This window comes from Lissotriton helveticus, chromosome 5_1 (genome assembly GCF_964261635.1).
Source record: "Lissotriton helveticus chromosome 5_1, aLisHel1.1, whole genome shotgun sequence".
Classification (NCBI taxonomy): Eukaryota; Metazoa; Chordata; class Amphibia; order Caudata; family Salamandridae; genus Lissotriton; species Lissotriton helveticus.
This window is the reverse complement of record NC_136065.1, coordinates 457,713,071-457,739,259: the sequence shown is the minus strand read 5'-3', so window position 1 is coordinate 457,739,259 and position 26,189 is coordinate 457,713,071. Positions and strand designations below refer to the sequence as shown.

The window sequence follows — 26,189 nt, the reverse complement described above, 5'->3', positions numbered from 1 at the left end:
TTCAGCAAAAAGTTCAAATTTCAATCATATTACGTCATATGATGGTACATTTTTGAACGTGAGTTTCAATCACATATCCAATTATCATAAAGAAAGTATACTCCAAAGGTATAATAATCCCCGATGCATTTCGTGCAAGGTTGCACTTCTTCAGGGAGAATCGGCCATAAGAGCAAGTCCGGTCCGTATAGACGGCAACCCGGAAGACTTCCGGGTTGCCGTCTATACGGACCGGACTTTACCGTTAGGAACCTGCCGGTTTAATTCTTGCTCTTATGGTCGATTCCCCCTGAAGAAGTGCAACCTTGCACGAAATGCATCGGGATTATTATACCTTTGGAGTATACTTTCTTTATGATCATTGGATATGTGATTGAAACTCACGTTCAAAAATGTACCATCATATGACGTAATATGATTGAAATGTGAACTTTTTGCTGAAAACTAAAACTCGAACTGATTAAAGACTACTATCATTCTAATCACCTCTGGAGTACCAGTATACATTTAACCACGCACTTTTGTGCATTTAAGAGTGCCTAGGGACAGTCCTTACCCTCTGTAAGGCTTGCTCGATTCAACTGTGTTAATAACAGTGGTGTAAGGAGGGTGTTATGGACTCTACTGCATGCAAGGAAAATTGACCCACCTCCCCACTTGTTGTATGTTAAAAGTAAAACGTTGTAATAATCAGATTTAGATGTCTCAACGGGTCTCTTCGTCCTGGTGCACTGCACTTGCTGTGTCATTGATAGTTATGCAGCTGTTTATACATATCACATTTTTTCATATCCATGCCAACATTTCTTAGAGTAATAAATAGTATTGTTCCCACAGCCGTATTTATTTGGGTGGAGAATACAACAACAGATACCGTAGTGTGAAATACAAGCAAATCTACTGAATGCGACAGAAATTGACAATGACAGGAAGCGATAGACCCGTGTGTCAAGAAGGCAGGAGTAAAAGTTTGAGTGGCAGTAAATCGTATGGTCAGATGCAGCGGCACAAAGTGGGAAATTGAACGTGGCTTGATGACAAGAAAGACAGAAACTTCTTAAGCAAATAAAGAAAGTGAGAGATGTAATCTGCCATAAAACCCATAACTATCAAACCCAAAGTGATATTAAGGAAAGACGTGAACAAAAAGTGACAATGACATGGCATCACAGCCTCAATGACACACAAAGAGGGGGGAAGTAAAAGCCCCCCAGGTGACAGTAAATAAAAAAGAGATTCAAGCAGATGTGCTGTTAATAAGCAAAGCCCCGATGTGTTATTAAGACAGGAAGTGCCAGACCAAAAGTGACAATGACACAGGCAAAGATAAAGCAGGAAATAGCAAACCACTATTACAGAACGAAGGGAAGTGTCATGCCCAATCTGACAGATACAGATATTGAGACAAAGAATGACAATAAGTAAATGAAAATCCTGGCTTGAAAACAAGAAGTCTAATTTCAGGGACATAAATGCCAGAAAAGAGAGATTCAGTGTGGCACTAAACAGGAAGTGATGCAAGAAGAGGAAACAGCAGGAAGTAGCAGGCCACATGCGCCCTTCAGACAGGAAATTGTACAGGCAGAAAATTATGCACAAGTGATAGAGTTCTGCATCGAGCATTAACTCAGAATTAAAACAGGTCTAAAGTTTGTAATCTCAGCCATCATTAAAAATGTATTGAGATGTCCAAAGGGCTTGTAAAGTTTTAATGGCTTTTTCTTCTTTTTTATGAAATCACTTATTTTTGCTAATGCATCTGGTTTGAGCGTAAGGACTAAGTGATGTTCTTAAAGGCACGGCTGATGGGGTCAGGCCAGCAAAGGACTCGCCTTTCCCTCTGCTGCCACCTGGCAGGAAATATTGAACCACAGAAACATTCTGCAAATGCACCGAGGATTGCAATCCACCTGTTCTATGGTTCAATTACTATCTACTCTATTCTATGATAAAGAATATTTTTCATAAGATATATAAAGTCATCGAGCTAGTTCATAAAATGCTGCAAATAACCAAATGCAGTGAGGCTCATATTATAACCAATGCACAGAAGGTCTCCAACCTTTTCTGTAGTAAGAGCTACTTCTCATCAGTAAAAATCATTGCAAGCTACAGATGCTCCCACACGCTGCTTATTAGGCTTTAAGCCTAATGTCCATAAAGCCAGATGCTATGGTTTGAATAAAACACGTTGACTAGCGATATGACAGGATTGCTATGTGTTTCAGTGAGAGTGTGTTTTTTGAGGATATATGCATAAGTGTGCGTATTAAGGGTATATATGTGTATGGGTGACTGAGAGACTGTGGCATATGAACTTGTGGCTCAGGACATCCCTTTTGCCATATGTGGCCCCGTTACATGTATAAGATAAATGGGAGAAATTTAAAGTGCATAAAAAAGTTCTGCAAAAAAGCTCACAGTATGGAAAATTTTTCTGCATTTTAAATTTCTCCAACTTAAAATAATGGCTGTATTTTTCAAGTGTCACATTTACAAACACCAAGCATCTTGCTCCCAGTGGCCTGTAGGCATGGTGCCATATTTATAACAGAAAAAAAATTGTTTAAATGGGAGGAATGTTAAGGGAATAAACATGCATCATAAAATATGAAGAGGTGTTTGGCTTAAAGGAAAGTGGAGAAAGACATTAACACTTAATGTTTCATTGAAAAAGATTTCTTCACTTCAAATTCCTCCCATTTAAAAAAAATGACTATGTTTCACTTTTAAATATGACACCGTGTTTACTAGCCACTGGGAGCAAAAGGCCTGAGGCCGGTAAATGATTATGCAACACTTTGAAATGGAGAAAAAATCAAATGAAGAGTTAATCATTAAGGTAGCTTTTCATTTTAATTTTCTCCCATTTAAAAGCATTCAGAAAAATCATGTTGTTCTCATCGTCCAACATTGAGTCAACAAGGGCTTTTATTTAAGAGTTAAATACTTCAGTTCTACACCTCTGTGACCCAGCCTGACCCATAAATCTGACTCCACTATTGCTCATGATCAGGCTCTGCAATCTGCAGCCTGATGATAAAACTGAAAAGTAAACATAGCCATCCCTTAACATTAAAAGTAAAATGTGACCCTGTGCTTATTCAAAAATCAAGTCTGGGAGCTACTGGAAGCTTGTGATCGAGCTACTCAGAAGGTGTCGGGATGCTACTGGGAGCTCCTGATCCACTGGTTGGATACATCTGCTGTACACACATGTATACCGCGAAAGAGAGATCTTACAAGCTCTAATCAGTCGTGAGGGTACCTTTTGAAAATGTTGCCACTGACCTTGTAACCAGGCCCCTTAGTGAACCAGAGGCAACCGTCCCAAGTCCAAATTTTGAGGCTAGTCCACAGATCTAGAAGGCTTCCACTATTCCACACCATGGTTTCAGCAAAAAAGCAGTTTCACAGACTTGAAGGTCGAGAGTTGGAGATTTGCTGCGTATTGTGTGGACTCAGTGTCCATTGAGTACAAGCCATTTATGCATTAGTGACTATGCGAAGGAGTGTCAGCAGCAGCCTCCCCAGCTCAGTGCATGCAGATGCCTCACACAAAGGATCAGTGGCTGCATGACCCCAGCGGTAGCAATGGAACACTGCATGCATGGAGAAGCCGCTTTGCCTAAAGCCCTCTCCTGCCCCTGTGGACTTTTTATGGTCTCCGTAGCACCATGTGGCCAGATGCAGAGGCTGCTAAGGTCGCTACAACTTAAGGTAACATGGATAGAGAAGTTAGTTTAGTTCAGACTGATTCAGAGGACTCTGAAATAACATCTGTTCAAAAAGTGGAGAGACGTTTGATTTTTAGGGTTTGAGTGAGAGCAAGTCACGTGGCGGTCTAGGAACCTGGCTGCACGCCCTTCAGCAGGTGGTGCTGCTTACCTTTCTTAAAGGCCCACAGTTTTCCTTGTGACACATGATATATCAAGGTCCAACATTGTCCCACATTGAACTTCATATACTCATGCATGCATCCTTGCACACAAGCACAGATCCGAATTCAACATAGATTCAAACATTTAGGAACAGCGAAGAATGCGGTTTAGAGAAAAAAATGAATCAGAGGACTTTAATCTCCTCATTGTCTTGTATTGGAGTGATGGCAATGGTCAGAGGGAGAAAGATAAAATAACATCAAATTTGGCAGAAGACATCAGGAGCCTCCTGTCTAAATCTACAGTGTTCACTTTTTACGTGTTTATCACCTGAGCACTGCGCTGCCCCATTTTCACGTCTGTGGTACCCTAAAGTGGTCTGTTTTTAACTGTTGAGTTATTTTTCTTATTATTGGCTTTAATATATATTCATCAATTGCTTTATGTGATGTCTGCCTTATTCATGACTGGCTCCAGTCTTTTCTGGAGAATCGCTCTTTTAAGGTTGTCGAGGGCACCACCCATTCAAAATGCTGGCCCTTGGATCAAGGTGTGCCCCAGGGCTCTGCTTTGAGCCCGACACTTTTTAATATTTATATGCAGCCTTTAGCCGATATAGTGCACTCGTTCGGCCTGGACATAGTGACGTACGCCGATGATACGCAATTAGTCGTATCTATGAATCAGGCGGACTCCTCCTCTTCTTCAAACTTAAGCAACTGTCTAGTAGCGGTTGCTCAGTGGATGGCTAACTCGCATTTAAAATTAAATGGCGAGAAAACGGAGCTCTTGATGCTAGGCAACTCAGCCATTCCCAGCCCTCTCACGGACTGGCCCTTGTGTATGGGGCCCCCGCCACAACCTAAGTCCCATATAAAGAGCCTAGGCATTTGGCTGGACACTAACCTTAACTTCCTGCAGCAAGCTACTACTCTGTCCGCCATATGCTTTGGGCTCATGCGTATGCTGAGAAAGGTGTTACCACTTCTTCCTTTCGAAGCTCGCAGAATAATGGTGCAAGCCATTATTCTGTCCCGCTTGGACTACGGGAACTCCCTATACCTAGGGGCTCCTACCTCCACAATAAGGAAGTTGCAGGTGACACAAAATGCTGCAGCCCGCCTCCTATTAGGCCTCAACAAACGGCAATCAGGTACCATGGCCCTGAGGAAACTGCACTGGCTTCCTATAAAAGCCAGAGTGTTGTTTAAATCCCTGTGTATCATGCACAAAGCCATGCGGAAGACCGCCCCCACTATGATCTGCTCTTTAGCAGAACCCTACCTCCCTCACAGATCTCTGCGTTCAAGCACCGCCTTTCTAGCTACTGTCAATAAGATCCGACGCACTAGATGGGGTGGACGTTCCTTTTCCTGGAATGCTGCTAGGGAATGGGACTCTCTGCCCATTCTTCTTTGCACTGAATCTAACCTTTTAAAATTTCGGAAGGACCTGAAAACCTATCTGTTCATCTAATTCTCCTTCTTCCTTACTAGTATGACGGTACATAGCGCTACGAGGCCTCCGGGTTGTTTGCGCTTTATAAAACCCGATTAATAATAATAATAATAATAATGATTGTAGTTACAAACTCATTTTTTTCTCTTGGTTACAATCCATGTTTACCTGAATAATTAAGGTTTTCTTTAAAAAATATCCCAGAAAAGACCACTGTAGTTTCCAAATTAATGTTCTTACAATATCCAAGTTTCCATGTATATTGGGTTGCCTGTATTTTTGTTTCTCGTTCTAGGGTATTAGAGTGCATGAAAAATATCAACCTAATTTAAATGTGTGCCTTATGTAGTTCACTTTCATAATTCGGCCTGCTTGGTGGTCACCAACTAGCATAAATATGTGCCCTGCAGGGATTGCAAAACACACGCTTAATTAAAATAGGCCACACATACTCATGTACCACACAAGTGACAGAAGATTGAACCCATGGGTATCTGGTGAAGTAAGAAGCCAGATTTGGATCCCAGGAGCCTTGAAAAGGCCTGGAAAAAAGACCCAACCACCAGCACCAAGGACGCCTTCAAAAACGCCACCCGCTCACACCACCAACTAATCCGAAAGGCCAAGAAAACAGCGTTCAAGGATCGACTAGACTACAACGCCCACAACAGCAAGGAACTTTTCAACATCGTCAAGGAATTTACCAATCCCTCGGCCAACTCCAACGACATCACCCCCTCTCAAGCTCTCTGCGACTCCCTAGCCTCATTCTTCCACAACAAAATTGCAGACATCCACAACAGCTTCGACAACCAACCCGGCGACCAACCCACCCAACCATATGCTGAACATTCACCCCCCTTGAACACCCTTAACGACTGGAACCCAATCTCCACTGAGGACACCATCCGCCTGATGAACTCCATCCACTCAGGATCCCCCACAGACCCATGCCCCCACCACATCTTCAACAAAGCCGACTCCGTCATAGCACCGCACCTCCGAGACGTCATCAACTGCTCCTTCAATTCCGCCACCTTCCCGGAAAGCTGGAAACACGCTGAACTCAGCGCCCTTCTGAAAAAACCCACAGCGGACCCCACCGAACTCAAAAATTACCGCCCCATCTCGCTCCTTCCTTTCCCGGCCAAAGTCATCGAGAAAGCTGTCAACAACCAGCTCGCCGCTTTCCTCGAAGCCAACAAATCCCTCGACTCCTCACAGTCTGGCTTCCGAGCAAAACACAGCACTGAGACCGCCCTCATCGCAGCAACAGACGACATTCGAACTCTACTGGACAATGGAGACACAGTCGCCCTCATCCTCCTCGACCTTTCTGCAGCCTTCGACACAGTCTGCCACAGCACCCTTTTACAACGCCTCAGAAACATCGGAATACAAGGAAAAGCACTTGAATGGATCACCTCGTTCCTCACCGGAAGAACCCAGAGAGTCCGACTTCCACCATTTAAGTCCGAGGCCACTGAAGTCATCTGCGGCGTACCACAAGGATCTTCACTCAGTCCCACCCTCTTCAACGTATACATGAGCCCCCTCGTGGCCATCGCCCGCCAACACAACCTCAACATCATCTCCTACGCGGATGACACTCAACTGATCCTTTCACTCACCAATGACCCCAGCACCGCCAAAACTAACCTACACGAAGGAATGAAAGAAGTTGCCGAATGGATGAAACACAGCCGTCTGAAACTGAACTCAGATAAAACAGAAGTCCTCATCTTAGGCACTTCCCCCTCTGCATGGGACGACTCTTGGTGGCCGGAAGCCCTTGGAAAAGCACCCATCCCGACAGACCACGCACGGAACCTAGGTGTTATCCTGGATTCTTCACTTTCAATGAACAGACAAGTCAACGCCGTCTCCTCATCCTGCTTCAACATTCTTCGCATGCTCAAAAAAACATTTAGCTGGATCCCCACCGAAACCAGAAAAACAGTCACCCATGCTCTGGTCACGAGCCGATTGGACTACGGAAACACCCTCTACGCAGGTATTACCGCTAAACTCCAGAAAAAACTCCAACGAATCCAAAACGCCTCAGCCAGGATCATATTAGACATCCCGCGTAACGAACACATCTCTGGTCACCTGAAAAACCTCCACTGGCTACCCGTCAATAAGAGGATCACTTTCCGACTTCTAACCCACGCACACAAAGCACTCTACGAAATCGGACCAGAATGCCTCAACTCACGACTGTCCTTCTACACCCCCTCCCGCCAACTACGATCTTCCAGCCAAGCCCTCGCCACTGTACCCCGTATCAACAAGACCACCATGGGAGGTAGATCCTTCTCATACCTGGCAGCTAAAACATGGAACTCACTTCCCACTCACCTTCGCCTTACCCATAACCACCTAGCATTCAGAAAGCAACTTAAAACGTGGATATTTGACAAGTAATCCTCCTCCCCTCCCTAAGCGCCTTGAGACCCTCTGGGTATGTAGTGCGCTATATAAATTTTATGACTTGACTTAACTTGACTTGGAGTGCTGACACCATAGTGGCACTTGTGGTGTTTCAGATCACTGGAAGTGATAGCGGTCAGGGAGATTTAGAGCAGTCTGTGATTTAGGGCATTATCTATGATGGGCAGGGCCGGACTGGGAACAGCAACCCTGGCAGATTACTGCTCGACCGGTCCTGGGAGCCGGGTGGGGGGATGCTCGCAAGAAGCACCACTGCAGCATTTGTTACAGGGGACTGATATTCCGGACCCCAGTGACAAAACAGGCCCACACAGCAGTGAGGATAATACTAGAATCTTGTCAAATGTAATAAGCAGAACTTTTGGCACAGCTCACTTATTGCTTTTGGTGGTAACAGATGAGAGCTTTCTCAAAGCACGACATTGTGAGATGTGTGTAGCTAAAGAAGAAACCTGCCTTGTTCCTTTCAAGGAATTGCCTTGGAAGCTACAGAACGGAAAAATAGCTGAAGGAAGATGCTATTTATTTGGTTTTAATTATAAACCATAAAATATAATAAAATACAATGTATACACCTGTTTCAAATTCATCAAACAGCTTAAAAGATTTAAAAAGATACTTTTTACCAACATTTTTTCCTTTCCAAGTTCACCAGATGATAAATTGCTTCTACGTTTGCTTTAAACATAATTCTGAGTAGAAGTGAAAGTACAGGTTACACAAGGCAAGCACATATTCTACATTGTTAGTGTCTTTAAAACACACTCTACAATGGGGATTACCTGTAGTGCCATTTTCCGATATTACAAACACTGGCAGCTTAATAAAAGAGAACATGAGAAAAACACACTTGTGCTCCCATGCAACATAGCTGTAAAGGCTGGAGTGTGTCAGACCCCAACTGGAGGGCAACAGATAAACCTAAAACATTTTTTAAAAGATGACACTGCTAATAGCATTCAGACTGCCAGTACTTGGTATTGTTCAAAAGAACTCCAACAATTGCTATTTTCTTTCCACAACTGTTTGAAAAGTGGCATACAACCTAATCGCTGTAAAGAATTAAGTGTTGGCATTGCCAATCGGTCCAACCTTTTGGCTTTGCCAGTGCTTCTTTTGGCAAGGTATATGAAAAAAACGTTATTATTGGGGGCCACTGCCATTATAAAAAAAAAGTCTAAAAGCAAAAATAATTTATTGTCATAGTAGTCACTGTTCCCAAAGAGGACTTCTTTTTGTGTGACTGTGCTTTTTGTGAAAGAGCAGAATTCCGTCACTCAGTGCAGTCAGCCAATGAGTGAACTGGGCTGACCCATTGCTCCATGCTGAATGATGTAGTGTATGTGGAATTACAGTGTGAATAACCAACCAAGAGACCTATAGATGTAGAGAGCTGGCAGAATGCCTTTGTAAGTAACTATATTATGTGAAAACGTTCAGTAAAATCTAAAGGTCTTGGCTAACCCCAGACCTAATGAAGGAAAGTCCAATTTCTCAATTCTTAGATAGTTAGAGAATAGAGTTGGTATTGTCTTGCTGTCTTTAAAGATCAATCATATAAAACAGACGCTGACGTCAAGGCAAGAACTGGCAAAGCAAGGGAGGCTTTCATTCAGCTAAAGAAGAGGTGGTGCTCCAAGGACCTAACACTGCAAAGCAAGTTTACACTTTTTAACACCAACTTAAAATTGATCCTTTTATTTGGAGCAGAAACTTGGAGGACAATAATGACCAACAAAGTCCAGACCTTCATCAACACCTGTCTGAGGAAAATCCTCCAAACCACTGGCCAAACACCATCAGCAACATTGACGTATGGCACAAGACTATCTAACTCCCTGCTCATGAAGAAATCATGAAAATACACTGGTGGCTCGATAGGTTCAACCCGATTCAAGCCTGCATTAAACATCACCAGACAAGCTCTGACCTGGAACCCTCCACTGAAAAGGAATAGAGGAGGGCCAAGAAACACTTGGCACAGAGGCCTTGAGACCGACTGCAAGGAGATGGGTCACACCTTGAGTCAGATTGAAAGAAAAGCCCAGGCCAGAGATGGTCGGAGAGTCCTGGTTGACGGCCTATACCCCAGGATGGACAGTATGCATAGGTAAGTAAGGTCTCTACATTTGCTATCCATACATTATATATGCCAATAAAATTGTTGCTAGCCTCAAACCTATAGCTTTAGAGGAGTCAAGGGTCAAATCAGCTTGATATCTTGCCCTGGAATTGCACTTGTCTTTAGTATAATTTACTGTTTCTCTTCAAAGTAATCGTTTCATTCTTCTCGAAACTCGAAACCACCTTACTGCCACTAAACGGATGTTCCATGTGTGAACAGAGGAATTCCATTTACAACTGGGGGAGCAGTAGTGGAGTTATCACTAAATGCTACCAGGCCTCTCAGAAGACACCTTGCAGAATTAATAACTTTGTCAGTTCTGTGGCCAGGATTTTCATGCAGTCTGGAATGAGCGACTTGTTTATGTTGTCCAAAGGACTTTCTGGTGCAGAGCAGAGTGGGTTAATTCAACGAAGCATCACTTTTCAGCAATCCAAGTGTGGTGAATTGTTACGCGGTCCTTTTATCCGCATCAGGTAGTTAGAAATTGTGATCTCAAACTCAGAAATGTTGAGGAGATCATGGCAATGTTAATTACAGTAATTTTGTGGAGCTGAATCCTATGATCTCGATAAAAATTTAAAAAGCAAATTGGGAATTGAGTCGGTTTGTTCTCTCCGTGGTGAACAAGTCATTGTTTGTTTCTTTGGGCGTATAAAATGCCACGTGGCAGCATTCTCGTTTAGTGTCAATACCTTTTTATGGTGCTCACAGCTGAGTTGTATGAGGTCCATTCAATATCCTCAGACCTCACACAGTCTGAGACATTATTAGCTTAGTTCAATGTTTCCTAGCTCAGGTGCCCCACATCTCTGTTTCTATCTTGACACTTATTTTACCTTGGGACCCAATAATTAGAATATTAAGCAGGTGTTGCATATTATCCCCCCCTACATGAAACCCTTTTGTAAATACAGACCAAAAAAATACAGAAAATGTGTCTGCAGCACAGTGCACAACCTTTGGTGTTTTCAAATTCATAATAAGTATTCAGTAATTTTTCTTCTCTTGATCTGATATATTATTTTCTCCCAGAGGCCTTTGTAAGGCAGGCAAAATATTGTCCAAGCTTGCCCATTCTATGGATTCACGGAATCCACCATATCCACATTTGAGCATTTTCTGTTATTTTTAAACTCTTACCCGCCTGGCATACCAGGACACTTGCACCCGAGGAAGGGGTGTGCACTGCCCCACTATCCTGCCCCACTCGCCAGGATTTAGAAGGTTTAGAATGGTTGCGGAATGAGGCATAGACATCAAATAAAAGAGTAAGGGCTATTCTATGGTTGCAGTTTTGTCCTGGTAGTGAACGATATTTTGCATCCTATGCTTCTGTGCTTCTCTCACAGCCCAAAGTTTACTCTTGCTTCTAGCCAGCCATACTCCAACGTAGCCTATGAAATCATCTTGAGAATAGAAGAAAATGCAATGACAGAGTTAATTATCTGCCTTCTTTAAAATATTTTTGCCATTTGCAGGCGAATTATACACCAGACAGTAAAACTATTTGTGGTAAATGGGTTTGTCAAGTACAGTGCGTGCGGGTGGATTAGGTCACACAGCCATTATTGTTCTTGTGCAGTCAGCATAGAATCTGCATAGGTATAGATGGCTATCCCGACTGTTCACAAGGCAACTTGTATAATGTGTTTCAGTCTGCTCAAAGACAAACTTGTTGGGAATATTGGCTTATAATTTCTGCTGCTCTGTGGGCAAGCAGGGCCTCATCTATGAATCTGTGGGCCAGCAGCTGAACGGGTGTTGAGGTGAGGGGCACCACTCTAGCTACCCCAGTTGGCCTGCCGAATCATCCCGAGGTAGCCACCTTTTGTGCAATTATATTAACCGGAAAAAGCCCCGGCATCCGTGGTAGGAGCCTCATCTAGGAGAAAAACAGTGATGGCAGGTCTGCCTTTCCCCTATGGAGCAGCAGTCTAGTTGGCAGGTAAGTTTGTTCGAAAGACCACAAACCTAGGGGGTCTTTCTTCAAACAAAAGATAACTAAAGTCTCTGGTGCACTGGGAGTATTCACACAGTATGTGGGTGGTGTGTTTATTCTTTTTTTTTGGTCCAGTACTGCTATGATTGACATGGCAGCCCGTGACAGAACAGAGGCTGGTGTCAGATCAATTTTCAGTGCTTAATTTGTAAAAAATAAAATAAGTGCCAGGGCTCTCATGAAGAAGTCACTGCATTTGTACCACACATTGCCCCGCCAGGCTGCCAACGATTGTAACAAGACGACTTCTAACCATCATATTCCTAGAAGTGTGACATTTCATACTATTCCAGGCCTCCGAAGGTATAAGAATGGCTTGGGCGGCAGGTTATGGTCATTTTTAATGTACATTGAATTAATAATTATCTGTTGTTGGAGCCATCTCTAAATTAATCAGACTGCACCACCTTGTGGCAGACTGTCACAAGAGCCGGTGTTGAAAATTAAGTGCTGGTGCCGAGCACCGGAAACCACTGGCTCAAATTAAGTACTGATCATATGGTATTGCCTGATGGTGGAAGCCGGCGGCAGCTCGGCCAATGGATAAATAACATTTCTGTGGCGTATAAATAAGCAGTGGACCTGGATGAGGAATTGATAGACCATTTGCCTTTTTTTACTTCCTCTAAATGGCCACTATAGACAGTAACAGGCAGTTACAAACAGGAATCAAGAGACAGTAGGGTCATAGAAGTTTCAAGGGTACGGTTAGTATCACGCAGCCTTTTTTAAGTAATGATGTGAGAACTGCTTACCGTGCCCTATTCCACCCGAGAATGAATGTTCAGCGTTCATGCCCAGGACGGTGCCAACAGTGGGGAGAAATAAACCTCTGCAAATAAAGAATGAACATTATTAGAGAAAAACGATTGCCTTGAAATCAAGTCTGTTCATGGAAGAGTAAATACATCACAAAACATCATACAACTGCAAGAGGATTAAATCAGATGCATAACCAAGGCACATAAAATCTTCCTTTATGTTCCTGAAAGAAAGCTCTTCCCCACCACCGACATATAGAAAAGATTACAGAGTACACTCTAAGCATATGTTCCAAGTACACATTTAAACATCATTTCCTGGGTAGGGTCCACCATTCAGCTGAGGTAAAAAAAAAAGTGGTCCAGTGCCAAGCCAGTTGGTTTTGAGGTACCATAGGTCAGATAGACCCCTGATGTCTGATTTGACGCGGGTAGAATGGGGGTGAAATCTGCATATGAAATACTAAGCTATTTTTTTTATAAACTAGCCATATTGCATTAATGTGATTCGGAAATAGGCTTCAAACACACCTTTTAACGTACTGTAAATTAAAAAAAAACAGAAAAAATGGAGACTCACCACACCAACCACCCCTGGAAGGGACAGTGCTATTGCTTTGCATGCGGTTACGCTGCCATGTCTATTGCTTGATGGATTGTTAGCTTGCACCGAGCATGGAGCCCAAACAGAGCTCGTCATTGGTTGGCTTTAAGTTTAGTGTGACTTACTTGCTTATTTGCTAGCTTCTGTGGTCTTTCCTTCCTCTTCTTCAGTTTGTCCTTACCCGGAGCATGGACGCATTACTTTTGTTCATCCTCTGCTCAATTCTGAAGCACGACTTTTTGTTTTTGGTTAAGCACTCCACAATAGTTAATGTGTTTTTCAGCTGCCTCTATCACGTACTTCTCTGCCCCTCTTCTGTGCTCCATGTTCCTCCCTCTCACCCATGTGCTTCTATCGCCAGCTCCACATTTCTCTCTCGCCTGTTTGCTCTTCTTCCATCTGTGGATTTTGAGTTCTTTCTGCACCCCACACCCTCCCTGTTGCTTCTGCCTCTCACTTGTGCTCCATGTTGCTCCCATTCACCTGCTTTAAAAAAAAAAAATGGTGTGCTTTTTTTTGTTACTGATCAAACTTGGACGGTAACAAAAAAGAAGAAAAAACAGCTGTGTCATTTTGCAGGTGTGCACATGCATGGTGTGCACGACTGCACAATGATGCTGCTGGCCCCATAAAAGGCTTTTTTTACATTTTTTTTTTATTTTTTAGCCATGCTGCACAGCATCACGGATGCTCTGTAGTTCCCGGGGTTGGAGTTCTTCACGGGCCTCTTCTGTCTGCAGGCTCGGCAGAAAAAAGCTCATAATTAACGTGAAAATGAGTAAGTGAAAGGATTAATGAGTGAGTGAAAGGGTGGATGGATGAGAGAAAGGGTGGATGGGTAGATGGATGGATGAATGAGTGAAAGGATGGATGTAAAGATGGATAAGTGAAAGATTGCTGCCAGAGAGGGTTATGTTGCAGCTAGTTGTACTCCATTTTTTATTGCACTAATATGAATAATATATTATTATTCACTGTTGTGTAATAAAAAAATTGACCAAAAACAAGGAAATTGGAGCCCCAAACATTGCTCATAAGGACTAGCTGCCCGTATGTTCTTAGCACTGAATTTGCTACCTGTGAGGCCAAGGGTTGTAAATACAGTGCTAGGGGTCACAAGGGGTAATCCAGGGGTCGCAGCTGCGTTTGGCAGATGATGTATCTACTATGTTTTTTTATAGTAATTTCTTTTGACATTTTTTTATGTTAACATGTCACAGTGATGTATCGTGTAAGGTGCAGGCTTTGCACACTCTTGTTTTTCAACATCTATCAACTTGTCTAAGCAGGTCTGAGTATTACTAACAATTTACATAATTATAGGTCACGTGTAATAACCCCTTGCTTTTATGAAGGGGGGTATGTGGACACCACAGCAGTACAATGAACTCTCATTTAATGACAATTGAAAGGTCAGATATATAACAGGGAATCAAAAATAATATTACATTCAACAAGCGAAAATACAAATAAACAGGTTGACTTGCTTAGTGATGTGAGTCGGTCATCTTCGAAGTGCCAGCCCTCAACATCAGTGGGCAGCGGCCACGAATTAACCGGGGTGTTCCGTTCTTGTACAATTTCTGCTACTGCCTGCAGAGCTGCTGCATGTTCCAATTAGATTCCTGAGGGCGATGGGCCATTTTTGGAGCTTCCGTGTAGAGCCCGGCGTGGGCACCTCCTTAACATCTGCTTGGATGCTGAAGATTGTGGGCGTGTTTTAGGAAGAGTTATTGCCACTTTGTAGGCGTCCAACCAGGTCCAGGCAGTTTCTGGGTCCTCACAAAAGTATGTCAAGCCGTCAAGAACAATCCAGAGTTTTGATGGGAACATCAAGGAGTACTGGATTCCATTGTCATGGAAAGCTCTCTTACCCTTCACAAAGAAGCTCGCCTGGCCTACATTGATGCCGGAAATATAGAGGCCTTCTCATTGTCAACCACATAGGTGCCCTCTGAGCGAGCATTCTGTACTATAATATCCCTGTCTCTGTAGTGAAGAAGCCTAGCCACCAACAGTCTGGGAGGTCAACCCGGGCGAGTGATGTCGCTGACACTGGGTGAGCTTGCTCTAATATATAGAAGGGGGTGAGTAAGCCAGCAGCTACCTCCGTTTACAACCATTTCTCCAAGTAACTCACCATATTGCATGTTTCAACTTCCTGTGGAAGGCCTACCCCCACCCTAATGTTGTTACGTCTATTTCTACCTTCTGCATCTTCTACCCGCCGCTCAAGGAATTGTACCCTGTCCTTTAGATCGGCACCTGACTCTTAAGCGTCCTACGTTTGTGTCAGAGTTCGGTTTTGAAAGTGTCCACCACTTTTACTCCATCCTCTAGCTTGTGGTGTTCCGTTCGAAGTAGGCACAGACCCCCTCACACAGTGCCTATGTCCTGCTGTAGAGTGGTCTTGGTATCCTCTAGGGCTGCTAGAATCTTGTCCAGCTGGAGCCTAATGGGGCCTCCAGATTATGCGCCGCCATCCTCTTTGGCCGCTCTACCTCAACTGGGGTAAGGGGCTTCGAGAGGGACTCCCGACAGCTTGGGTCACACCTCCCCCATTAGGACTGCAATTAATGGGGCACCAGTGTCCAAGCTAGGCACTTAGGAACTGTACGAGTCACTACACCTGCGTGACGATGAGTGGTCTTCACCTTGATATCTCGGTGTGGGCCGTGCCGTGGTTAATAATCTCTGGTAGTGATACATCAGTCCCACAACAATATATATTAAGGTGAGATCCAAATACTTACAGAGTGCCAGGACACGTTCACTTTCACAGCCTGGTTCATCCTGTCCTCGTGGGGGGATGGCAGAAGGAAACAGATAGTTCAAGACAGCGTACTTCAGGAGTATTAAGGGGGGAATAATAAGGACAACCACCATCAAAGGAGCCTCTCCCACAACTCGTCGCACACTCAGAATGCCTCTATGACCCAGGCAGGAGATCTATTCTCCACTCGAGCCAAGCCTCTTCAGTGAGGCCATCGCCATGCAATGGTTCCAGGGACTTTCTTTTAGGGCTACTTCGTGTCCACAATGTGTATAGAAAAGAAGGGCTCCCCAGTGCTCTAATCATCGCACTTGCGTGCATTGCGGGGTGTCCGCTCCTGCTCCTCCAAGCTCTTCAGGGAGTTGCAGGCCAGTTCACACTCTCTGGAAATTCACAGCCGTACTAGGGTTCTACGGGTGTAGTCCATCGATAGCCAGGGACACCCAAATCCAGCACACCGCTCTGAGGTGCATGCACAGCACTCGAGGGGAGAAGGGTACCATAAGCCCCGTAGCAGTGTGGTCCGTCACCTGCTCAGCAATGAAGAGGGGCTAGGCCCGGGTCGCAGCCAAGCTGCCCCAGTCAGCCCTTTTCCCAGCCTTTTGTCCCATCCTCTATCCTTACCGGAACCAGACTTCGGAGGAGGGTCTGAGAAGCTCCCACACGTCGCTCACATAGTCCTCTTTATCAGCTTGACCCCCGGTTACCTGTTCGTCAGCTTCTTCCTGGGTTGCCGCCTCAACCTCCGGAGGCCTCCCTCAGGATCTGGCTGTAGGAACCGCTAGGGTGTCACAACCCTCAGGGGTATGCTTCCTCTACAGCAGGGCCGATCTCACGTCCACACCCCTTGGATCACGAGCCACTCGGGAGGGCCCAGCAACACTGCAGGTAAACTATTCAGGAGAAGCCGGAAGGGCAAGTCACAGTGGCAGTCCCCCGGGCCAGCCCCGCTCCAGGTAGCGACTTGACACCGCAATCACCAGCTCTATCTTGCACCTCAGGTGTGCACCGGAGGTTGAACGAATTAAAAATGAGCCCATTGACCGGTCGCTGTCACCGAATTACAGGATAATGTTATATGTTATGTTATATGGATTTGTATAGCGCGCGGCTGCCCCAGCCAAGGGGCGTCCCGGCGCTGCGAACTGACCAGAGTGCGAAATGAGGGTGCACAAAAGAACGGATTATTGGAAAAGATGAGTTTTAATGGCTTTCCTAAAGGCTAAAAGATCATGCATCCCCCGTATGGTAACAGGCAGGCTGTTCCATAGTTTGGCAGCAAGGAGGCTGAAAGAACGTCCCCCAACTCTAGCAAGTCTGGTGCGTGGGATGGTCACTAGATGTTGTCCCTCTGAGCGGAGAGATCTGCTGGGTGTATACTCAGACAGGAGGGGGCTCAGCAGTGGAGGGGAGGCGGTTTTAAGGATCTTGAAGGCCAAACACAGAGCCTTAAACTGGATCCTTCTTCCCACCGGGAGCCAATGCAGTTTCCTTAAAGTTCCAGAAACAGAAGAGTGGCGAGGTAGGCCGACCAGATTGGTGGTCCTTGCACGGAACTTTCTTAAAACGCATCAGTTGCAGCCGCCATCTTATCCACACACCCGGATTTTTTAGGCTATGTGATCAGAAATGTGTACAATATATATGTCATTATAATAGTGATATTCCTTACTAGTGTTCTACATATGTTTTGTGCTAGTTTCATCTATACTTAAAGTCTTAAAGTCTTCAGCATATTAACCTATATGTTTCTGTGTGTGAGCACTCACCAAAAACTTGTCTGGCCTGATAGTCCATCCCAAAAAGGAGCCATAGCCGCGCCAGAGTCGAGCCAGAGTCTAGCCCGTCTTCGCTCGTCAGCGTCTCGGAGGCGGATGGCGTGGCTGGAGGGTCTGGACCTAGGCTCTTTTATTCGGCGTCAGATCTTCTTTCTCTTAGGAAAGGTATGAATGCGTGTCATATGGTCTTTCCAGGGTGATGCAGAGGCAAACGCCGATGTCCGGGATGCGGATGGTTACCAGGCAATTTCCCGGCGCTCGGGGCTTCCAGCCCTAAGACCAATGTTAACTATAGATGCCTTTTACTTAATACTCGCTCTTTGAGCAGGCATGCTCTTGATATCTTCGAGCTGTTAACTATTGAAAAACCTGTTTGTCTAATGCTTACGGAAACGTGGCTAGGAGAGTCCTCCAACCCTGATATTGCGACTGCTATCCCTCCTGATTATGTGATCTTTAGACACAATAGATTAGTCTGGAGAGGTGGAGGGGTGGCGATTGTGCTCCGGAGATCTGCCACATGTGTGATTATCCCTATGAAGCCCATTTCTGGCTGTGAATCCCTGGCCTTTTCTATAGCTCTATCTCCCCATCAGTCCTTTTCCGGACTCCTGATTTACAGACCACCAGGTCAGCGGGGGTCCTTTTATGAGGAGCTGCAGGTGTTAACTTCGACACTTTGTCTAAAGGCAGAACACTGTGTTGTGCTTGGGGACTTTAACATATATATGGATGCAAGGATGGACGGCGACACGATTAAACTCAATGATGTCACCGCCCCCCTGGGCCTTATCCCCCACCTATCTGTTCCGACTCATAATAGGGGCCACACCCTTGATCAGGTGTTTTCCACCATTCCACTGGTTATGACCAGCCCCGTTCCTGTCCTCTGGTCAGACCATTTTCTGATTAGTTTTCAGATTCTGGGTATCAGCAAATCCCCCTGCGCAACATCAAGTCATCCTAGGCAGACTAGTCGGGCATACCATCGGGTGACCCCTGAAAGTCTGGCTCAGGCCTGTTTGGATCATCCCTGTCCTTTATCAGGTGATCTAGAGAGGGGTCTTGATCTGCTACAGAAGTGGCTAGGGGAGCGATTAGACGAATTAGCTCCGCCGAATGTCCCCCAGACAACCGCTAGACGGACCTCTGCTCCTTGGTTCACGGAGGCTCTTGCGCTGTCCCGGCGCAAGTGCAAGGTTGCAGAGAGGCTCTGGCGCCAGCAGTATGACCCGGAGGACAAGGTTGCGTATAGGGCTATTATTAAGGTCTATCATGCGGACATTTTGGCCGAAAAGAAGAACTACTTCTCTGCAAGAATTGATACTGCAAGTTCTTGCAGGGAAATCTTCACTATAGTGAAGGAGTTTATAACTCCTAAGGCTAATGCGTCGCATTATGAGTTTTCTGAGCCTTGGGTGAGATCGTTGGCTAGCTTTTTCACCACTAAGATCAAGCTGATTCAAGACTCTTTTCCTTCCATAGGTCCTAGTGTTGTTACCATCCCGAGGGACCAGCTGAATTCGACAGCTGGACCTGGACCCTTTCTCTCGGAGTTCCCATCTCTCTCTGACTCTGTTTCTCTGGACCTCCTGGCTAAGCTCAAGTCAGGCTCACCCTCTGACCCTTGCCCTGCTAAATTTCTGGCTAGGGTAGCAGAGGCTCTGAACCCGCTGATTAATCCCATCCTTTTTTTTTTTTGAAGACCTTTATTATCACTTCACTTCAATACAAGCATGGGCCTACAACCATCCCGGCCGGCCGCTAAGCAAGTCGTAAGGTAAGCAGAGCAATATAAAAGAAAGAGCGGTCGATAAGCCGGGGCAGGTAAATATCCAGGATATGACTCGCATTTGAGCGTACAGCGCAATACACAGAATGTAAGAAGGTCAATTTTACAATGAAGAAAATAAATCTGAAAAAACAGCAGAAGAAGTGCCAGACAGTCACACATGATCCCACAATAACAACATGAAACAGAACCCCGGAATGAGTGCGAATACACTTAAGGACACGGGGGCAAGGCATACGAGTCAGGATTAAAGTAAACAACACCTACACGTCATGGCGAATCAGCACCCCATCCCTTAAAAAACAAAACAGATTGTAGGAAACATGAAGACGACGACACCCAGAAAAAGAGGAAGCAAAGGGCCATAGAGACAAAGAAAGGACAAAGAAACAACCCGCTTCCCCCCTACCCCCACCCTGCACCCCTGCAGAAGGCTACGGCCTACCCCCCCCCCCAGCAGCGTGCCTATCGCCCTAAAAGAGACCCGAAATATAGAAGAAAGAGGGAGAAAAAAGGAAGGAAAAAATACGGAGAAGGGCCATCGAGCAGACCACCCGGCCCCCCCTCCCCTATCGCGCACAATATACATCAGAAGCAAAGTCAGGCGAGCCACAGTAATCAAGAATCATACAGTCAATCGGTAACATCCCCGTGGAGTGTCCCTCCAAAACACCGTCAGCCAACAATGTGTTCCATCATGTCCCAGACGATATCATCCCTGGCCTCCTCTATCAATAGTACCCACATACGGCCATTCATCAATCGGCATACAGTACAGTGTGGCTGGTCCAACCGAACCGGGCGGTCCGAGAGGCGCCAATACTCCATGGGACCGTAGCCCCCAACTCCCAGTCAAGTACGCATGGCGGAATTCCGCGTGTGGCAGCACCGATGCCGGAAACATCCCCCAGGCAGAACACAGTCTCACCGGCCAGGAGGAAAAGGACACACAATCCGACAATTGTTGAAGCGCCGCCGGGGCGACCCAAACTATGGATCGATGTTGTTTCTTCCGCCGCCGTACATATGAAGGCCCGACGAGTCACTCTCAAACACAACAGAGCAATCCAGAGCGATGGAACAGACCGGGTCCATCGGCGTCTCCACAAACATAGGTGCAGCTGGGACGTTCAACACTGACGCAAAGGCGGGCACATCGGCGCTTCCTTGTGATTCATCCCCACCCACGTGAAGCGGCCGGACGACAATGGCGGCCATCCTCCGTCCCAGTTCCCGGGCGTCCCGGATCACGGTCCTATGCAGAGTTGTTAATGCAGCCAAAACATCTCTGAACGTGGGCTCTCTCTCGAGCCGCCAGACCCCAGGACTCTCACGCGGAACGGTTTCTCTGCCCAGGTGAGGTGTGCGCACGAGGGTGCTCCCCGCCATCTTAGCTGCTCCGGCCTCGTCCCTCACCACCTCACCGCGGGACCGGGTCTCACATCAGGGATGAACAGGAGTCACAACGGGAATTTCACAGGCCAAGGCAGGTTTCTCAGCGGAATCTCACAGGCCAGGGCGGTTTCTCAGCGGAGAGTCACCAAAAGGCTAAAAACTCCGCCGCACCCTGGGGGCAGCACGCTGACTCCAGGCAAAGGCAGTGGTGGGCCCGGGTACAACACCGGAATGGGGGGCCAATATTCATGTACCTCCCTCGACCCAGCGGCATCACACTCCCCACACGGTTCTCCGCCAGTCAGGCTGGGTCGGCACTATCGCCATCGGCAATCAGGCCTACAGAGTTCTCCGGCCAAGTCCTCACCACCACCAGAGGCCGCTGCTGTTGCACTCGCGGCCGGCCACTCTCCGCACTCGAGACCCCGGACCCGGCTCCGCGCAGGCCTCAAAACTGTCGGGGACACTCCAACGGGTCCGCAGCAAGCAGAAGCCTCAGGAGCAAGAGGTAAGTGAAAGTGACTCTTCGCCTACATGTAGGTGCCGTTGCAGCTCAGGATAAGTGCCAGGATGTATGCGCGGGGTGAGGAGGCTCACAGAGCCGAGCGGTTACGCAGCCATCTCGATCGCCATCTTGGCTCCTCCCCATTAATCCCATTCTTAATCTGTCACTGACCAGTGGTGTGGTTCCTGCGGTTTGGAAACAGGCGATGGTTGTTCCACTTCTTAAAAAATCAGACCTTGACCCCGAGCTCCATGCCAATTATAGGCCGATTTCCCTCCTGCCTGCTCTCGCAAAGATAGCGGGAAAGGCACGTACATACTGTGCTTTCCATGTTTCTTGAAACCCATAGCTTGCTGCACTCCACCCAGTCAGGCTTTCGATCTAACTTAAGTACCGAGACGGCACTTCTGGAGGTCAATGAGGCCATCAAGGAAGTGCTGGACGCAGGAGGAATGGCCATGTTGGTCATGTTAGACCTGTCGGCGGCTTTCGACACCGTCCCTCATGAGGGTCTCCTCTGCAGGCTCCATGAGATCGGTCTGAGAGGGACGGTGCTGAGCTGGTTTCGATCTTATTTAGCTGGTCGCCGGCAGGTGGTCTGGGCCCCCCCATACTCAGCCGAAGTACCGCCTTTGGAGGTCGGAGTCCCGCAGGGTTCGGTGCTGAGCCCGACTCTGTTTAATATCTTTATTACCCCTTTGGTGGTGCTGGCGGAGTCTTTCGGGGCTCAGATCGTGTCATACGCCGATGACACCCAGCTCCTTTTCTCTTGTAGTAAGGGGGTTGAGTTTGACGGAGAGAGCATCCGTGGGTGTCTTGGGGCTGTTTTCGAATGGTTTCAGCGAAACAGCCTCAAGTGCAACCCAGATAAATCTGAGGTGCTTTTCTTCGGGTGTCAGGCTGACCCAAGCTGGCAGGGTTGGTGGCCTGTGAACATGTTCCCTCCTGCATCTTCCTCTCTGGTTGCTAAGAACCTGGGGGTCAAAATTGACAACGGCCTATCATTTAAGTCCCAGATCCTTGGGCTGACTGGCACTTGCTATGGCCGCCTCAAAATGTTACGCAAGTTCCTTCCCCTGCTCCCGCTAGCGCATAGGAAGACTACTGTCCAAGCTCTTATCTGTTCTAGGTTGGACTACTCAAATGTTTTATATTTGGGTCTCCCTGATTATCTACTTCAAAGACTCCAGGTGGTCCAAAACTCGGCGGCACGGGCGATTTTTGGCCTACCTCGCCGAGCGAGAGCCTCTGATCTTTTACACTCCCTACACTGGTTGCCTATTCGGAAGCGGATTGTTTTTAAAACACTGACGCTGGCGCATAAGGCACTCCATGCTGTGGGAGCTGAGTATATTCAGAAGCGTCTTGCCTTCTACAAACCAATGAGATCCCTTAGATCGGAATCTCTCGGTCTGGCCAATGTCCCTACTGTTAGGAAAGCAAGGATGGGGGGGACGCTCCTTCAAACGCTTGGCTCCCCAGCTATGGAATACCCTTCCTCTGTTACTCCGCTGCACTTCGAACTTGCTGGCCTTCAGAAAGGGTCTGAAGACGTGGCTTTATGGACAGTAATCTGCTTGGTCTTTTCCTTCTTTGCCTGCCCTCTGTAGTCTGTTGTGGGTTAGAAAGCGCCGGGACACTCCTCGGAGTAGCCGAGCGCTATATAAGACACCCATAACATAACATAACATAACATCCTCCATCAGGTATGTAATGAGGGAGATGTTATGGGTCACTTTTCCGTTTCCTCTGCTCCACATAGAAGGTAAAGCAAGTTCAATGCCGGCGGACAAGAGGGATCAAGGAATGTGACGAAATGCTCAGCACACAATAGTAAGTCATGTACTATTTTATCACTGTAGGTTCAGAAGCAATTTAGTTTGTGATTTTGGCCCTAAAAAAACACACTAAATAAATAAATGGCATACAAGATGTTGACTGCCTTAGTTAGGATTGATCATATAAGAGCTTCTTTATAGCTTAGAAAATCCTCAAAGATGTTAATATATTTTGCCAATTTATGGTCTCATGTTGATGATTCTGATTTGTACAATCCATGAGCTAACTGGACTCGCATCAATAAAAGCTTTTCATGTTCTCTGAAGAAGATGTGATACGGGGATAAGGAGGGCACCCAGTACTCAGAGTAACATTGGGGTGAGTCTGCTCCTTTGGATCCCGAGCTCGATCCAGCCTGACCTAGTGATTGGAGGTCCTAGAGAAGGAGCTTAGCCCTAGGTACTTGACCACAACACACAATGTGCTGCATGAAAGAGAAGGATGCAGGACTATGAAAGATGCCCAGAGAGAAGCTTAACAAAAACAGCATTCAGTGCCTGGAAAGCTAGTTCTGAAGCACTGCACCAAGCAGGTAAATAAGACACAGCAGTGGCGGTGCGTCCATTGGGGGCGTTGGGGCGTTGCCCCACTAGCCTGGACCACCGCCGACACTGCACTGCATAATAAAATATGTTTTTTTTATCAAGTTCCCCCAAAAACAAAATCGGAGCACCGAGCGCACCAAGGCCCCGGGAGAAGCCCGACAGGATCCGGCATCCATAAAGAAGTGGGCCGGCCCGTGGTGGGAGGGGCTGCAGCAGAGAGTGACAGCCCAGGCTGAGGCAGCGCACAGGCCGAGGGTGACTGTGAGTGCGCATGCAAAAGGCCGGAGTTGTCCAGAATTCGACAGGCCCACGCATGCGCACACTTTAGATCCCCCCCCTCTACCACTATCGATATAGGCTTGGACCCGGGGCCCCGGGTCTCAAAGTGGGCAGATTTCAGTCTGCTCTTTAGCCAATCCTGGCGCAGTGGCACTGCTAACTCTGCACCAGGATTGGCTGCTGCGCCAGGATGGTGCCGCGCGCGTGGGTGTTGGCTGCTCTGAGCCATTGTCTTCAGTGATTGGCCATTGTCCCTCGTCACTGCGCATGCTGGAATCATGCCCTGCCCAGTACTGCACAACAACACACATACCGTGAAAGTGAAAGTCAGTGGACACAGTAAGTTGATAGATACGATCATGTGATGCCAATGCCATAGTGAGGAGAGCCGAGGTCGAGGACTGTTGTGGGAGTGGGACTGAGTGAGTCGTCGTCGTGACCACCAGTGTGTGTGTGGACTCGGAGTCGGACCGCCTGCTGGCTGGCAGTGGCTGCTGCCTGGACGGGCGGGCCTGCTTAAGCAGCTTACATCCATTCAGTACTGCATCCATCGTCGATCGATTAGCAGGACGGGACAGCGTCCGGGCGGCACCCACGTAAGTTATGTTATGAATATGATAATCAAACTGATCTGTTCAGGGGTAAGCGCTATATAATTGCAATTATTACAATGCAACTGTCCACAGCGTTGCGAAGGTGCAAAAGTGTAAATATGCGCAGCTTACATTAAACAATGTTCTAAAAAGATAATGAAAGTATGAAAGAAATAGAGGGGCATAGATACAACGGTGGGCTCGGACTCTTTCTATCTTCTTCTCTGAGCAGCAACAGCTCTTGCAGTGAATGGTATGCATGCCATGTTCTGTGCAGTGCAGGTAATGAGGCGCCAACTCAGCAAAACTAGTCTCCCGTTTCTAGTCCCTCATTTATTAAAGTTTTCTAAACAGCTGTCAGGAATTTGATGTTGCTATGGCATAGAACAAAAAAAATCGTTTCAAGGCACTCGAATAATAGATTGCACAATGACGGAGCTCAGTGGAAGTGCTGCTTTGCTTTTATCCTACTGGGAAGGATTGAAATCTATCTGAGTTGATAGATTTGACCGTGAGATCTCTCAAAAGGGTCTTGGAAGCAGGAGCTGAACCCGCGGAACTATCTTCTTAAAAAAAATCGGCAGGGGAGGGTGGGGACGGGATACTAAGGTGGAAGAGTGCACAGTACACAGGCAGCTGGGAGAAGAAAAATCCTCTTCTGAAAAACACAGACCTTCTGAACCTTGCTGGGCATTAGCCATTAGTGATGGGTAAAGCTGGTAAATGTCACCTAAATCTTTCTGAGCAGAGAAGTGCACAGCTTTCGAGGCAATCCCAGCGGCATGGGACAAATGCGCTATTAGTCATATTATATTAATTGCATAATATTAATAAGCATCGGAAAGGCAGTCTCACAGTTGCAGGTTCCGGGCGCGTTTGTTACAGAAGCTCACGCAGGTAGCTCATTCCTCGTAGTTAAATGAAAGAACATGTATGGCATATTTACAATTAATACAAATGAATGCATTGTTGTCTTCATTCGGCAGTGAGGTTGTCGCAGGGGTGGGCCCGTTGATTGTTCCTGCATGACCTTGGCTGCAAGCCCCTGGCCGTGGTATGCTCTCACTTTTGATGTTTACCACTAACACACAAGTACTTCTGTTTTATTTCCTTGGGACCAAGATGTAATATGATTCAAACAAATCTAAGGCGCTTCTTTGGCACACAGCACGCCTCTGATTGGAACTCTGCCATCAGCTGTAGCTTCGATTAGAAACGTAGGAGTGATAAATGAAATGCACTGATGTTAATGGCAATGATGTTGAAATAATGTTAATTTTACTCTGCTCCACAACTGTTCACACCCAGAGGCGCAACTAGATCCAAATTGCAGGAGGCCGGCCGAGGGCTGATTCTTCCAGAAATAGGCAGGGTGAAGAAGCAGGGGCTCTAAGAAGGGCTGAAA

The 26,189-nt window shown here is 46.5% G+C and overlaps 1 protein-coding gene across 2 annotated transcripts in view; it reads right to left on the bottom strand.

Moving 5' to 3' along the window:
* The window catches only part of WDFY4 (WDFY family member 4), a 1,018,342-nt gene that overhangs the window by 533,425 nt on the left and 458,728 nt on the right, over nt 1–26,189 (bottom strand). For both annotated transcript variants that reach the window (XM_078642707.1, XM_078642708.1), the window contains one exon: nt 12,676–12,752. In XM_078642707.1, the coding sequence (XP_078498833.1) occupies nt 12,676–12,752 (77 nt within the window). The remainder of the gene's footprint in view (nt 1–12,675; nt 12,753–26,189) is intronic.